Source organism: Eleutherodactylus coqui, chromosome 11, assembly GCF_035609145.1.
Source record: "Eleutherodactylus coqui strain aEleCoq1 chromosome 11, aEleCoq1.hap1, whole genome shotgun sequence".
In the NCBI taxonomy this organism is placed as follows: Eukaryota; Metazoa; Chordata; class Amphibia; order Anura; family Eleutherodactylidae; genus Eleutherodactylus; species Eleutherodactylus coqui.
The window spans coordinates 66,116,989-66,133,813 of record NC_089847.1 but is presented as its reverse complement, the minus strand read 5'-3'; the positions used below and the strand labels follow the sequence as shown (position 1 = coordinate 66,133,813).

The 16,825-nt window shown below is 46.3% G+C and overlaps 1 protein-coding gene across 2 annotated transcripts in view; it reads left to right on the top strand.

Annotated features, from left to right (window-relative positions):
- Positions 1-16,825, top strand: part of LOC136581829 (choline kinase alpha-like) — a 74,523-nt gene that overhangs the window by 42,849 nt on the left and 14,849 nt on the right. For both annotated transcript variants that reach the window (XM_066582456.1, XM_066582457.1), the window contains exons 3-5: positions 2,170-2,223; positions 12,775-12,888; positions 15,973-16,106. In XM_066582456.1, coding sequence (XP_066438553.1) covers positions 2,170-2,223; positions 12,775-12,888; positions 15,973-16,106 — 302 coding nt within the window. The remainder of the gene's footprint in view (positions 1-2,169; positions 2,224-12,774; positions 12,889-15,972; positions 16,107-16,825) is intronic.

Below are 16,825 nucleotides of genomic sequence, written 5' to 3'. Positions count from 1 at the left end.
CCGCACTAACATAGACCATGCTGCGTGGTTTTTTTTTTTCCTTTTGTTTGTTTTTTTAAAACCTCCTCTCGCGGAAATCGCAATTCACTTCTGCGAATGTTCAGAAAGATATGCTTTTCAAAGGCATGTAACAAACTATTTGGTGCTGATGCCGACCACAGATTCCACAATGCAAATCCAATCGTGTGCAGCCGGCCTTAATTTTATTTCTCATTCTTGTATAATTACAGTATATCCCACTGATATTTATTACTTTTGTATAAAATGTTGACTGCCATTTTACTTTCCAGTTGAGGTGTTGGAATTCATCATTATACTGCTTTTATACGAATAATCTACTAATGTTCCAAAGCAGAACTGTATATTGTAAAATGCCTGTGACAATTATGGGAAGCCTAGTTTTCTGGCATTTTCTACAGGTCTTGTTGGGTGGGTTTTGCGGGTGGAAGCTAATTATTGCTGGGGCAGGGTGTTTTACCTCTTTAGTTGTATGTGCATGTGTTCTTTGCTGCAGGCGTACCCATTCCATCGTGCCTTGCACACTCTGGTTTCCAGGTGACAGACACGATCCACGGTATAGTATGCAACCTCAGAGTCAGACCATTATGTAAAGCTTTGTATTTGATAAGCAATGATATATTATGCATGCATCACTCTATTTATATATGCTTTATGGACTAGCTGTGTTTCAGGCCAAAATGAATAAATGAGGCACTTTTCTGATAATTTTAATGACTCCTAAATCGGACCATTTCCGATTCAATCAATAATTTATGGTTAGTTGTGCAACTGCTAAAGCTGCTGTTCCAGTTGAGATATATGATGGGATTGTAACGGGAGTCTATGGAGAAATGGTCACATTAGATCAAAAGACTGAATATAAGGAAAAGTCATTAATGTCCCTCAAAATCTATATTGTAGTGTAAACCCTTTTTGAAGCCACCTCTCAAAACTGCATAAAAAAATTGTTTTCTGAAGGTTTTGTCTAAGCTGAAACACGATCTAAAATAAAGTAGTTACATTTTAGGGAGATTTCACCATAGATAAAAAAAAGTTTATGCTCTGTGCCATTTCCATCCTAGATTAGTAGTGATGAGAATGGCTCTTCACCCTTCTTTGTTTAATTATTTCTATACAGTCCTACTATATAGAGCATAAATATATCCATGGGTTCCTGTCCACTTTTAAAAACCTGTAGAAAGAGTAATGCTTGATTGAGATTGCCTCATTGCCAAAACGGCTGAGTTCATTTTTGGCACATCACAAGCTTCCATAAAAGGACACCAACTATGCTTAGAAAACAGGTTTCCAGCTTGTCCATTCTATTTGTTAAGATTAGTCATTTATACCACTAAAGGAGCCAAATATTTATATAGATTTCCCTATTCCACCCTGCTTTTCTCATAGATCTTCTATAAATGTGGTTTGGTTGTCAATCTATTCCCTGTAAGCTCAAGAAAAAACTTTGCTTTACTCTTTGAACCACAATAGATAACTTATGCTCAGTTATCAACAGAAGTCATTACTTTAATTTCGATTTATGCAGTTTGGCTCCATTTTACCAAACAATTCATCCATACCATTTAGTTTTGCATGAGATGGACATCATCCCTGACTTTGAAAAGCCTGCTTTCTGACATTGCATATAGTTGGCTGTAGCAGTTTCTTCCTGGATACAGTATAAGAAATGTGTTCTGTTACCCTTTACCTTGATATGTTTCCACGCAGGAATATTGCTAAGCCATTTTAAGAAGGTATGTCTTGTCATGTGTGACGTTCAGTTGACTGTATTAGCTTCGTAAAGATGAAGTTAGAGCAGAGCAATGATGTATTGTATAGCTTTTCAGACGAAAGACGTGTGTATGTATATATAATTATATATCTATTTTTTTCTTACAACGGGGACATATAATCACCACCTTATTAATGCTCATCAGTCTGCTGATACAGCTGTATACATAACATAGAAACAGACTACTAGTGTGTATTGGGGTTCACTTTTGGGGAGACCAGCAGGAAGACCTGCCCATGTAGATTGTGGCAGTTTAATTTGACAAACATTCAGATCAGATTACGTTATGTGCTTGCTTACATGTTTTTTTTTTTTGTAAGTTACTCACTGATTGCTTGCCATTACTTGTTCATTAAACAACTTTGGATTTTTAACAGATGTCTTGTAACAAAGGGGAGACCCAGGAGACCCAACGGGAGAATTTCTTCCAAGTAAGTATTTGCAGTGGCATTTGACTTGATAATAGATAATGTCTCCATTGGTCTTCTAGCAAATGACTAATGCAGTGCCGAAGTGCCTTTCTGTAGTGAACCAAATACTGCACAACAGCGTTAGATATAAAATCATTGAAGGTTGACTTTGATTCTCAAGTGAATGGGACGGAGCTGTAATACCAGACACAGCACATTGACAAGAGTGGTGCTGTTTTTTTTATTTCTCTAAAAGCCCCCTCTTAAACAAGCAACAGAGTTTACATTAGGTGGTCAGTTATACCAGTTTAGATTTTCACATGCTCAGTTCCGAAGAAATAGGTGTTGATTCAGTGAGGAATAGAACATCTGAAGAGACACAGGGTAAAGGCAAAGTAGGCTAGAGGGATCTGCTACATTGTCTCCTAGGAGAGTAGGACTGGGGGAGAATCCCAAATGAGTATTCATGCTATTCTGATTGAGATCCATAGCAGAAATCCAAGAGATCTGAATTTCTGTCAAGTTTAGTTTTTCTTATCTTACAACCTCCTTAAAGTATATACTCTTTTGGATTAAAAGAAAAGCTTGTATTTTTAGTTTTAGTTTTTATTAGTTAAATTGACTGCAGTGTTGGTTTCTTTCAAACTACGAATGAACCTAGGGCCAAGTGCTATTACCTAGTTGAAGTAGAGACAGTGTGATCTATTTTTCTCTACACTACATACCTTCTTAATAACTGTTATTGTGAGGCATAAACCACCTGGCACATTAACGCAGCACACGTATTGAAAGTCATGCATTACTGCTCTTTATTTATTGACGGTTGACTAAAGAGATCATAGTTCAGGTGTTGGTTTTTAAAGCTTAGGGTAAAACCAATGAGGATATTTGGCAAGGTGTGAAGCTGTGGAAAATCACTAGAAGCCTTATTTGCTTTAGACGTGAAATATACAGAGGTCAGCGTAGCGCTCCTGCGGTGATATATAATGAGATATAAGATATTAAATGAGGACTTACCCGGTACAGCGCAGGGTCTTATACAAAGACAGGCCCTGCCAGCACCTCTCGGTCCAAGATCGCCTTAAAATTTTTGATGAAAATTCTTCCTCCACATCCACAGATTGGGAGAGCTGCAGGGTTCCTTGAGTGCCCCAAGGAGGAGACCCAATAAATTCAGGAAAATGGTAGAAAGAAAAATGACCCCAGCGCTCCAATATGTATGGAAATAACTAGTTTATTTTGCAACGCGTTTCAGCCACTGCACGTGGCCTTTTTCAAGCATGCAAAATAAACTAGTTATTTCCATACATATTGCAATTTTTCTCCAGCGAGCGCTGGGGTCATGTTTCTTTCTACCATTTTCCTTATTTGCTTTAGAGATGCTAAATACGCATGTGCCTGAAGCAATTCAATTACAGTTGTCAGATTTGAGTAGAAATTACTGGGTCACATGAACTAAAAAACATACAGGCTTCTTCTAGTATAATTTATTAGCGGTTAATGAATTTCTTAATCAATGTTAATCTAGTTCTATAGGCAAGTGAAACTGTTGAATTCTGAACATGGGACATTGTTGTATGCTGACAGTGATCTATGTTCTTTAACTTTTCATTGACAGCAGTTTCCACTACACTTTTTGGGAGCCATTGCAAACGATTGTATCCCATGTGTGCGAGACTTTTGTTTCTCAAAGCCTACGCAGGCTCTCTGACCAAGTTGATAGCCTTGGTCTTTCTCAAACGTTGTGACTTCATGCTTTCTATCTGTACAACACAAAGACTTGGTGATGCATTCAACATCTACAGCATAAAATATAACCACCAAGCAATATCTGTAGAAAGATCAAATATACAATATTTTTAAAAGCATACATAAAAGACATTTAAGAGCAATGCTATACAGTTCTTAATACAGTAAACGAATTGCTGTAAGCAGTATACCCCTATCACTTCTCAAGACAATCTTTTAATGCTGCCTTATAGAAATGTAGAATCTATGCTATGCAAAAACACTAAGGCCACTCTGGCACAGCCTGCTTTTTACAGCGTTTAGTGCGGTGTTTCAACCGCCGCGCTAAACACTGTGAAACTCCTCCATTGATTTCAATGGGGGGACCTCAGACCAGCATTTTTCAAGCGCTTTCTGTTCTATTTTGGGGCGTTTAAGCGTTTTTAAATGCAATGCGTCGCCCATTGAAATCAACGGTGAACATTTTCAACACTTAAAAATGCAGTAAAACACTCTGTACAGCGGTTTACCATGTTTTTGAACGCAGTGTTCTATGTCACCGTGAGTGAAAGTGGTGACGTTGACTCTTGGTTTGCCCGGTTCCTACTACACTAAAAGGTGTTCTGCTATAGGAAAAACGCTACATTTACGAACACAGCATTTTTACTATCGCCTGTGTGTGAGTGGCATAACAGAGTATCTCATCAAATTTTGGCCATTACAATGTGGTTGTGCCCACCAGTCATGGATAGAGGTAACTGAACCAAACGTGTTTGTTCTCCACCTACTAGTTGTTTCAAGATGCTAGTTAATCTTCAGTTATCCTTCTTGGTATTAAACAGCAGTATTAACCCACCATGGGCTGCCTTTGTTAATATGTTGACATGGGCAAAACTCAAGGTATGAAGGAATATGCAGAGATTACCTACATAATGAACAACATAATAAGGTGGTCATATTGACGTACAAAGGATGGTTATATACAGACAATTAGAGATGAGCGAGCACCAAAATGCTCGGGTGCTCGTTACTCGAGTCGAACTTTTTGCGATGCTCGAGGGTTCGTTTCGAGTAACGAACCCCATTGAAGTCAATGGGCGACTCGAGCATTTTTGTATATCGCCAATGCTCGCTATGGTTTTCATTTGTGAAAATCTGGGAAATTCAAGAAAGTGATGGGAACGACACAGAAACGGATGGGGCAGGCAAGGGGCGAAATGTTGGGCTGCATCTCAAGTTCCCAGGTCCCACTATTAAGCCACAATAGCGGCAAGAGTGCCCCCCCCCCCCCAACAATTTTTACTTCTGAAAAACCCTCATTAGCAAGGCATACCTTAGCTAAGCACCACACTACCTCCAACAAAGCACAATCACTGCCTGCATGACACTCCGCTGCCACTTCTCCTGGGTTACATGCTGCCCCCCCCCCCCCCCCCCCGCACGACCCAGTGTCCACAGCGCACACCAAAGTGTCCCTGCGCAGCCTTCAGCTGCCCTCATGCCACACGCTGGCCTCATAGCCACACCACCTTCATGTCTATTTATAAGTGCGTCTGCCATAAGGAGGAACCGCAGGCACACTGCAGAGGGTTGGCAGGGCCAGGCAGCAATGCTCTTTAAAAGGGGCGGGGCGATAGCCCACAATGCTGTACAGAAGCAATGAAAAATTGAATCCTGTGCCACCTCCATTAGGAGCTGCACACGTGGGCATAGCAATGGGGAGCCCATGTGCCACACACTATTCATTCTGTCAAGGTGTCACATAGCTCAATCCACACTGCAAGGGGAAAACAGTCTGCGCTCTGCCCCCTACCCAAGTCAGTCAGTGTCTTTGTGCCAGACAGGTCAAACACCGCGATGGGAACTAAGTTTGCACCAACAGCATAGATGGGTCCTTGGAAACCCAAGACATGAGCCAAAAATTGATCTGGCCGGCCAAACATGGCAGACTTGCACCGCGGCCACGACATAGGCCTCGGCCCCCAGCTTCAGCAATCCTAGGCAGGAAGCGGACTTTCACTGCACCCAGTACATAGGCCTCTGCACAAACCCTCAGCAATCGCGGGCCTACAGCGGGCTCCAATGCTAGCGTAGCTGTGCACGTCTCATTAGCGCTGTATTGCTCCTGTAGTTTGTCCCAATGCAGTGCCCCGGATAGTAGAGCTAACGTCAGATTAAATACAGGTGGGCTTCGGCCCACACTGCTTGCCCCAGTCAGACCGGGGTATTTTATAAAGTCACAGGCAGGTACAACTCCGCAATGGGAATTCCGTGTGCACCGACAGCATGGGTGGCTCCCTGGAACCCACCGGCGGTACATAAATCCCATTGCAGTGCCCAGCACAGCTGAGGTAACGTCAGGTTTAATGCAGGTGGGCTTCGGCCCACACTGCATGCCCCAGTCAGACTGGGGTTCTTTATAAGTAGACACATGCAGTTACAACTCCGTGTGGACCGACAGCATAGGTGGGTCCCAGGAAGCCACCGACGGTACATAAATATATTGCATTGCCCAGCACAGCTGAGGTAACGTCCGATTAAATGCAGGTGGTCTTCGGCCCACACTGCATGCCCCAGTCAGACCGGGGTTTTTTATAAATAGTCACAGGCAGGTACAACTCCGCAATGGAAATTACGTGTGCACCGACAGCATGGGTGGCTCCCTGGAACCCACCGGCGGTACATATATAAATCCCATTGCATTGCCCAGCACAGCTGAGGTAACGTCCGATTAAATGCAGGTGGTCTTCGTCCCACACTGCATGCCCCAGTCTGACCGGGGTTTTTAATACATAGACACTGGCAGGTACAAATCCCTAATGTGAAGTCCCTGTGGACCCACAGCATGGGTGGCTCCCTGGAACCCATCGGTGGTACATAAATGTATCCCTTTGCAGTGCCCTGCTCAGCAGAGCTAACGTCACATACAATACAGGTGTGCTTCGGCCCACAGTGCATGTCCCAGTCAGAGTGGTAATATGTACCTTAACAGTAACCGCGTTGGTGGGAATGTGGTGGCGACTGCGGACCTAGTAGTGCGGTTTTATTTAGTTGGTTTTCGGAATGTGGCCATGATTAAGTGGGCCATGGTGGGGGGGCTCTCGTGTCGGTAAAGGTGAAATTCTGGGACTGCCACCAGACGGACCAATGCAAAGGTATTTGGCAAGAATGTTTTCATTGTTGGAGGAGGAGGGGGATGTTTTTGAGGCACTACGTGTCCTCTCCACGTGTCCGTGGTTATATGCACCTTAACAGTAACCGCGTTGGTGGGAAATGGCCTCGCCACCATCATGTCTTTGGGAAGCCTCTGTTTCCACACCCCAGTGACATAGCATTAGCAGCGGTATAGGCAGAGCCCAGAATTAGTAACATTTCAGCGGTAGCATTAGGGACAGGCCCCAGTAACATATCACTAGCAGCATTATAGGGGGAGCACAGTATTAGTTCCATTTCAGTAGTAGTAGCAGTCAAGACAGGCCACAGTAACATTCCCGTTGCAGCAGTTTAGGGAGATAACAGTCTTTCACATTTCTGTAGTTGCAGTAAAGACAAGGCCCCAGTTACATTTATGTAGCAAAAGTGTAGGCCAACCCCACACACCTTGCTGTAGCATGAGTGCAGGTGAAGCCCATAATTATTACTAGGATTACACTGTAGGTGAGGGCCCAAAAAATTGGTGTACCAACAGTACTAATGTACCTCAGAAAAATTGCCCATGCCCAACCAAGAGGGCAGGTGAAACCCATTAATCGCTTTGGTTAATGTGGCTTAATTTGTAACTAGGCCTGGAGGCAGCCCAGTTAAAATAAAAATTGGTTCAGGTGCAAGTTTCAACGCTTTAATTAGAATTGAAACGTATGAACATTGTTTACAAAAGTCATGACTGAGCCTTGTGGGCCTAAGAAAAATTGCCCATTCAGCGTGATTACGTGAGGTTTCAGGAGGAGGAGCAGGAGGAGGAGGATGATGATGAATATAATATACAGATTGATGAAGCTAAAAGGTCCCCGGTTTTTATGGTGATAGAGAACGATGCTTCCATCCGCGGGTGCAGCCTACGTATTGTTTAGGTACCGCTGCTGTCCGCTGGTGGAGAAGAGAAGTCTGGGGAAATCCAGGCTTTGTTCATCTTGATGAGTGTAAGCCTGTCGGCACTGTCGGTTGACAGGCGGGTACGCTTATCCGTGATGATTCCCCCAGCCGCAATAAACACCCTCTCTGACAAGACGCTAGCCACAGGACAAGCAAGCACCTCCAGGGCATACAGCGCGAGTTCAGGCCACGTGTCCAGCTTCGACACCCAGTAGTTGTAGGGAGCAGAGGCGTCACGGACGGTCGTGCGATCGGCTACGTACTCCCTCACCATCCTTTTACAGTGCTCCCGCCGACTCAGCCTTGACTGGGGAGCGGTGACACAGTCTTGCTGGGGAGCCATAAAGCTGGCAAAGGCCTTGGAGAGTGTTCCCCTGCCTGCGCTGTACATGCTGCCTGATCTCCGCGCCTCCCCTGCTACCTGGCCCTCGGAACTGCGCCTTCTGCCACTAGCGCTGTCGCATGGGAATTTTACCATCAGTTTGTCCGCCAGGGTCCTGTGGTATAGCATCACTCTCGAACCCCTTTCCTCTTCGGGTATGAGAGTGGAAAGGTTCTCCTTATACCGTGGGTCGAGCAATGTGTACACCCAGTAATCCGTAGTGGCCAGAATGCGTGTAACGTGAGGGTCACGAGAAAGGCATCCTAACATGAAGTCCGCCATGTGTGCCAGGGTACCTGGACGCAACACATGGCTGTCCTCACTAGGAAGATCACTTTCAGAATCCTCCTCAGGCCATACACGCTGAAAGGATGACAGGCAAGCAGCATGGGTACCCTCGGCAGTGGGCCAAGCTGTCTCTTCCCCCTCCTCCTCATGCTCCTCCCCCTCCTCCTCCTCCTCCTCCTCCTCCTCCTCAACGCGCTGATATATAGACATGAGGGTGCTCTGACTATCCAGCGACATACTGTCTTCCCCCGCCTCCGTTTCCGAGCGCAAAGCGTCTGCCTTTATGCTTTACAGGGAACTTCTCAAGAGGCGTAGCAGAGGAATGGTGACGCTAATGATTGCAGCATCGCCGCTCACCATCTGGGTAGACTCCTCAAAGTTTCCAAGGACCTGGCAGAAGTCTGCCAACCAGGCCCACTCTTCTGTGAAGAATTGAGGAGGCTGACTCCCACTACGCTGCCCATGTTGGAGTTGGTATTCCACTATAGCTCTACGCTGCTCATAGAGCCTGGCCAACATGTGGAGCGTAGAGTTCCACCGTGTGGGCACGTCGCACAGCATTCGGTGAACTGGCAGATTAAACCGATGTTGCAGGGTCCGCAGGGTGGCAGCGTCCGTGTTGGACTTGCGGAAATGTGCGCCGAGCCGGCGCACCTTTCCGAGCAGGTCTGACAAGCGTGGGTAGCTTTTCAGAAAGCGCTGAACCACCAAATTAAAGACGTGGGCCAGGCATGGCACGTGCGTGAGGCTGCTGAGCTGCAGAGCCGCCACCAGGTTACGGCCGTTGTCACACACGACCATGCCCGGTTGGAGGCTCAGCGGCGAAAGCCAGCGGTCGGTCTGCTCTGTCAGACCCTGCAGCAGTTCGTGGGCCATGTGCCTCTTCTCTCCTAAGCTGAGTAGTTTCAGCACGGCCTGCTGACGCTTGCCCACCGTTGTGCTGCCACCCCGCGCGATACCGACTGCTGGCGACGTACTGCTGCTGACACATCTTGATTGCGAGACAGAGGTTGCGTAGGAGGAGGAGGGTGGTTTAGTGGAGGAAGCATACACCGCCGCAGATACCAGCACCGAGCTGGGGCCCGCAATTCTGGGGGTGGGTAGGACGTGAGCGGTCCCAGGCTCTGACTCTGTCCCAGCCTCCACTAAATTCACCCAATGTGCCGTCAGGGAGATGTAGTGGCCCTGCCCGCCTGTGCTTGTCCACGTGTCCGTTGTTAAGTGGACCTTGGCAGTAACCGCGTTGGTGAGGGCGCATACAATGTTGCGGGAGACGTGGTCGTGCAGGGCTGGGACGGCACATCGGGAAAAGTAGTGGCGATTGGGAACCGAGTAGCGCGGGGCCGCCACCGCCATCATGTTTTTGAAAGCCTCCGTTTCCACAAGCCTATACGGCAGCATCTCCAGGCTGATCAATTTGGCTATGTGCACATTTAACGCTTGAGCGTGCAGGTGCGTTGCGGCGTACTTGTGCTTGCGCTCAAACAGTTGCGCTAGCGACGGCTGGACGCTGCGCTGAGAGACATTGCTGGATGGGGCCAAGGACAGCGGAGGTGAGCGTGTGGGTGCAGGCCGGGAGACAGTCGTGCCTGTGTCCTGAGAGGGGGGTTGGATCTCAGTGGCAGGTTGTGGCACAAGGGGAGAGACTGGTGCAAACCGGAGGCGGTGAACGGCCTTCGTCCCACCTTGTGGGGTGCTTGGCCATCATATGCCTGCGCATGCTGGTGGTGGTGAGGCTGGTGGTGGTGGCTCCCCCGTCTGATCTTGGCGCGACAAACCTTGCACACCACAGTTCGTCGGTCGTCTGCACTCTCAGTGAAAAACTGCCACACCTTTGAGCACCTCGGCCTCTGCAGGGTGGCATGGCGCGAGGGGGCGCTTTGGGAAACAGTTGGTGGATTATTCGGTCTGGCCCTGCCTCTTCGCCCTGGCCACCGCACTGCCTCTTCCAACCTGCCCTGCTGCTGCTCTTGCCTCCCCCTCTGAAGACCTGTCCTCAGTAGGGTTAGCAAACCAGGTGGGGTCAGTCACCTCATCGTCCTGCTGCTCTTCCTCCGAATCCTCTGTGCGCTCCTCCCTCGGACTTACGCCAATTACTACTACCTGAGTGATAGACAACTGTGTCTCATCGTCATCGTCTTCCTCACCCACTGAAAGGTCTTGAGACAGTTGCCGGAAGTCCCCAGCCTCATCCCCCGGACCCCGGGAACTTTCCAAAGGTTGGGCATCGGTCACGATAAACTCCTCTGGTGGGAGAGGAACCATTGCTGCCCAATCTGTGCAGGGGCCCGAGAACAGTTCCTGGGAGTCTGCCTGCTCCTCAGAATGTGTCATTTTCATGGAGTGAGGAGGCTGGGAGGAAGGAGGAGCAGCAGCCAGAGGATTCAGAGTTGCAGCTGTGGACAGCGTAGAAGACTGTGTGGTCGATAGATTGCTGGATGCACTTTCTGCCATCCACGACAGGACCTGCTCACACTGCTCATTTTCTAATAAAGGTCTACCGCGTGGACCCATTAATTGTGAGATGAATCTGGGGACCCCTGAAACTTGCCTCTCTCCTAATCCCGCAGCAGTCAGCTGCGATACACCTGGACCAGGAGCTCGGCCTGTGCCCACACCCTGACTTGGGCCTCCGCGTCCTCGCCCCCGTCCACTTCCTCTAGGCCTACCCCTACGCCTCAGCATGGTGTATTACAAGATTAGCAGAAACAGAACGCTGTAATTAAATGTGCCGCTTATTGGCCTGTGGTTGGAGGCTGACTTCGCGTACGTAACGCACTGCAGAGGCAGGCAACAATTATGCGCAAGGCTGGGTATTGATTCAACAGCTACTACCCTCAGCAGAGACGCTGTAAACTGAAGGCAGTGACAGGCAGGCCTAATATTGTATTTTTTTGAACTTTTTGGGAAAAAGCCCACTGCCTGTGATATGCACTGTATTTCGATTGCCCTGTTGGAGGCTGACTTCGCATACATAGCGCACTGCAGTGGCAGGCAACAATTATGCGCAAGGCTGGGTATTAATTCAACAACTACTACCCCCAGCAGAGACGCAGTAAACTGAAGGCAGTGACAGGCAGGCCTAATATTGTATTTTTTGGAAGTTTTGGGGAAAAAGCCCACTGCCTATATAGCCAGTATACCTCTTTCCCTGCCTCACCAGTACTGCCCCTATACTGAGTAAAATGATTGCAGACTGAGGACGCTATGGTCTGCACGCCCGATATACAAAAAAAAAAAATTGTGCAACACTGCTAAAAGCAGCCTCAACAGTACTTCACACGGTCAGATGTGGCCCTAAGAAGGACTGTTGGGGTTCTTGAAGACTAAAATAACACCTAACCCTCTCCCTATAGCAGCATCAGCAGCACTTTCCCTGATCTATGTCAGCATGCATCTGTGGCGAGCCACGGGCAGGGCAGATTTTAATACTCGGGTGTCATCTGATCTCCCCAGCCACTCACTGCAGGGGGGTGGTATAGGGCTGGAACGTCACAGGAGGAAGTTGTAATGCCTTCCATGTCTTTCTATTGGCCAGAAAAGCGCGCAAATTTCTCAGAGATGAAAGTGACAGTAACTCGAACATCGCGTGGTGCTCATCTTGAGTAACGAGCATCTCGAACACCCTAATACTTGAACGAGTATCAAGCTCGGACGAGTATGCTCGCTCATCCCTACAGACAATACAGCAAAGTCAGATCTGTTTGTCTCGATATTGATTGCTTTGGCATGTTGTCCCACCTAATCTTTGAGCCTCATTGACTGAAATAGCGTAGGTTATAGTCTCAAGTTTATTGTAGCTTATTGTAGGTCTAGAGCATCTAAGGTTGATTGGGAAACCTCTTTATCTCGAGGGTATCTGGAGGCTCTAAAAAGGGTAAATGCTTCTTGAATCATTAAGCTATCCCGTCTGTTCAGTTGTCCTTAATAAGCGGCCCTGATGTCTGAATTAAGATAAGCATGTTAAACTGACACAACTGTATCTGTACTTTAACCCCAATGATAACCGAGGCATAAGGTTGGCAGTACTGGGGTGGTCAGATAAGTTAGTTAAAACATTTTTTTTTTCTCGTTACAATTAGGGTGCTGCAGCTATGGTAATGGAGAGCGTAATGTTTGCAATCCTGGCAGAAAGATCCCTCGGTCCCAGGTTGTATGGGATCTTTCCACAAGGGCGCCTGGAACAGTTCATTCCGGTGAGTGCAGCTAAATATTGCTTTATTCCTTGGCTCATGATAAAGTGTTGTGTAAGAGTTTCCCAGATCAGGTGATTGTAACAATGCTGGGCACTGACTCGCACTGGTCACATGCCAGAAACTGCTGTTAAAGTATAACTGTATTTATTTTTTTAAATGTTCTGCATTTTCGCAATACTAGTCAGTTTTTGTTGGTTAGTTTAACACATATTCAGTTAATAGAAACATTTTCCAGGGCTGTAAACCCCCCTTTCACACCAGTATAATTCAATGGACAAGTTTGTTTTTTGTATCAGATTATATTGCACATCAAGTCAAATGATGCAAAGTACTGTATTTATAGGGATTTTCTGCAGATTTATCTTTGTGTAATTGTGAACTGGTATCCAAAGGACGTTTAAATAGAACTAGATTGAACCGATAAATGCTTGGAAAAATTGATGTAAATGTTTTAAGAATTGTCGAATCGAGGATTTGGCTTGAACTGTTCGCGGTCCATGGCTTGGTCTTCCATGTTTTGGGGACATGGCAGCAGTCAAACAAGTAAGACCTTGATATGAACGTCTCTTAGCAATGCTTGATTCTCCCTAGTGGCGCTATTGACTGAAGCACAACAGCGCCGCTAGACTTAAGATAGGAACTTTGACCTTGCCTGACAAGTCACTCAATGTATCAAACTCAAATTTTATGATTTTACGGTGGTGGATGTCACAAATCTAATGACACCAAAATTATCTGCCACAGGTCAAGCAAAGTGTGGTGCAAGAAAAAGCCTGCAGGCTTTTGTATATTAAATGTAATCAGCTTATTCTGTACATTTTTACTACAAACCTACTCGGCTAGGAGAAGCCATTTGTAGGCAAATCTGGCCAGCTAGCTTCACAGCTGAATACAGAGCTCTCTCTGCATTGTCTGCACTGTCATCTGTAGTACAGGCTCAGCAGCTCCAGAACACCTGTTTTTTATTAATTTTTCCACGTGTCTCCCATAGATAAGTTTTTATCATCCTCCTATCTGTGTTGTATAAGGCCTCCCTCACACAGGGCTTTTGCAGAAACACCGCGTTTTTCAACGCTGCGTTACTGCAGATTCCGCCCTGTTTCAGCAGCGCTGGCATACTTTATGCCAGCGTTTTGGCTGCATTTTCAGCTCGGCTGAAAACGCAGCCAAGAATGCTGAAAAAAAAAAAAAAAGTAATACTCACCTAGCCGCTGCAGTCCAGGTCGCGGCCGCTGGTCTCTGCCGCTGATCCGGGCTTCCTTGGCATTCCCAAGTCTATTGCCGGAGGCCAGGTTTGAGATCCCCGGCTCCGGCAATAGAGTGCTGTGATTGGTTGTCGTGCTTGCTCGATGCCCAGTCACAGCCCTTCATTGACTGTCTCAGCCAATCAGAGCTGGCCGGCGCTGATTGGCTGAGACAGTCAATGAAGGGCTGTGATTGGTTATCGGCACGGTCAATGCCCAATCACAGCACTCTATTGCCGGAGGCGGGGTTCTCAAACCTGGCCTAGGGCAATAGACTTGTGAATGCAGGGGAAGCCCGGATCAGCGGCAGAGACCAGCGCCCGCGACCCGGACTGCAGCGGCTAGGTGAGTTAACTTTCTCTCTACCTAGCTGGGGCAGATTTTCGGGGTAGGGCTTCGATTGCAAGCCCTCACCCCGAAAATCGGCGAACGGTTAACGCTGCCAAAAACGCGGCACCAAGTGTTGCTGCGTTTTCAGCAGTGCTAAAACTGCTGCCCATTCATTTCAATGGGCGACGCAGGGCTGAAAACGCCCCAAAATAGAACATGCATCGCTGTCAAAGCGCAGCGTTGCAAGGGCGCTGCGTTTTCAGCCCTGTGTGAGCAGCCCCATTGAAATGAATGGGAGTGTTGTACAGCGTTTAGCGCTGGGATGAAAAGGCAGCACTAAACGCTGTATAAAATGCCCTGTGTGAGGGAGGCCTAACTACCTTATGAGCAGCTAAGCCCTCCTCAATGTCGAGTGGAGACATATATCATAGGTCCCTTCTCTCGCCTTACATGCTCCAACAGCCAAAGTCACATTAGGTAGACACAGTGCAACATACAAAGTGTGGGCTTTCTGCTTGTCATGTGTTCTCTGGCGCTGCGAGAAGAAGCTGTTCTGTGCTGCAGACAGCTTCTCCTCTAAACATTGTGTCCTTTCCCCACCAGACCTGATGCATTGTGTCAGTATCTCAGTGCATTGGGTTGTGATTGTTAAATCCTATGCATTGAGACACTGTCATAGTGCATCAGGTCTGGCGGGGATCAGAGGCAGTGTGAACAGGACAAGCCATCGTAGGACAGAGCAGCTTTTTCTTTTCACAGTGCCTGGAGGGTCACATTACAGAAGCAGAAAACTCACTTTTTATGCAGCACTATCTGCAGCTAAAATGTGACTTTTAGCCGCCAGCTGTTCATAGGGTAATTATAACAAAACATGACAAAATATTTATTTATGGAGGAAATGTGAATAAATGAATACAATAAAAATCAAGTGTTTATAAAGTGTGGTATGGAGCTTCTGTGTCTGCACTACAGATAAGTACAGGCACAGTGAAGAATGGTGCTCCCTATTCAGCTATGCATCAAGCTGAAGACAGGTCTCCCCAGCAACGGCTTCTCCTAGTGTCATAGCTGAATAGGCTTGTAATAAAAATGTATAGAATAGGATTATTAAACATAATGAAAAATGCTAATAATCACCTATTCTGTACATTGAAAAAAGATAAATGACAGTTGTGCTTTGGCTTGAATGTCAGTGGAATCTGTTTTTATACAGCTATACTAGTTCCTTTGGATCACACCTAGTCTGTCAGTCAGGAGACTAGAAATTTATATGAACCAAGTACAATTAATCTTAAAAATGTTCCATCAATATTACGTTGTTCTTTGATATCAAATGCATTGAGTAAAGCAATAATGCCTCTAACGCCTGTTCTCGTAAAATGCTGAATCAGCATGTATAATTAACATATCTTTGATTTAGAGTCCCAGTTACTGTGCATCCAAGGATGAATTCTGCTTTTTATAGTGGTCTGCAAAGGAGAGAATGACCCTCTTGACTTTCTAACTTTAGAGTCGAAAGCTTGAGACTGAAGAACTGAGTTTTCCTGATATATCAGCTGAGATAGCAGAGAAAATGGCACGTTTTCATTGCATGAGCATGCCATTCAACAAGGAACCAAAGTGGCTTTTTGGAACTATGGAGAAGTAAGTTTCTTAGTTTTTCTATGCTATTGCAGGGATTATGTCTGAAACTGGGCAACAAAGTGAGGCGACATTCCTTAGAGTATGCAAATTCTAATGGAAACTGATTGTTTAGTGATGAAGCCAGCTTTCAGCCTTTCAGGTACAGTTAACGAACGTCATGTTCGATTCTGGGGGAGGGAAAACCCACATATCTTTGTGGAGCGTATGGACAACTCCCCCAAGGTAAATGTGTTTTGCACTAGAACCTGTAGAAAAGTGTACAGTCCCTTTTTTCCAAGAGAACAATCATGGGGTATTTTATAACCTGGACATGCTACAGTCCCAGGTTTCATCTTCCAACAGGATGGCTCCTCTCAACCCCCCCCCCCCCCCCATGTGCAGACCATGATAGTGAACTTCTTCCACGGTCCCTGGCCGTTATGCCTAGTGTTTGGTTTTTTTTTCCTGAGAAAGTGTTAAAGATGTTCTACATTCCACCCACCATGCATGATCTGTGAGACTCATCACAGAAGTTATTGCATCAGTCAATCCTAATGTGCTATAATGTATATGGCAGGAACTTGACTACAGGCTCTGTGTTAAGTACAAAAGGGCTCACATTGAATACCTCTATTGTAAAAGCATTTTTGATGTTGTGCACCAAACCTTTGAGTTTGTTTTCATTGGTATCAAATTTATGGATCTGAGTGTCATTTAATGTGAGTTATGAATTTCCAATC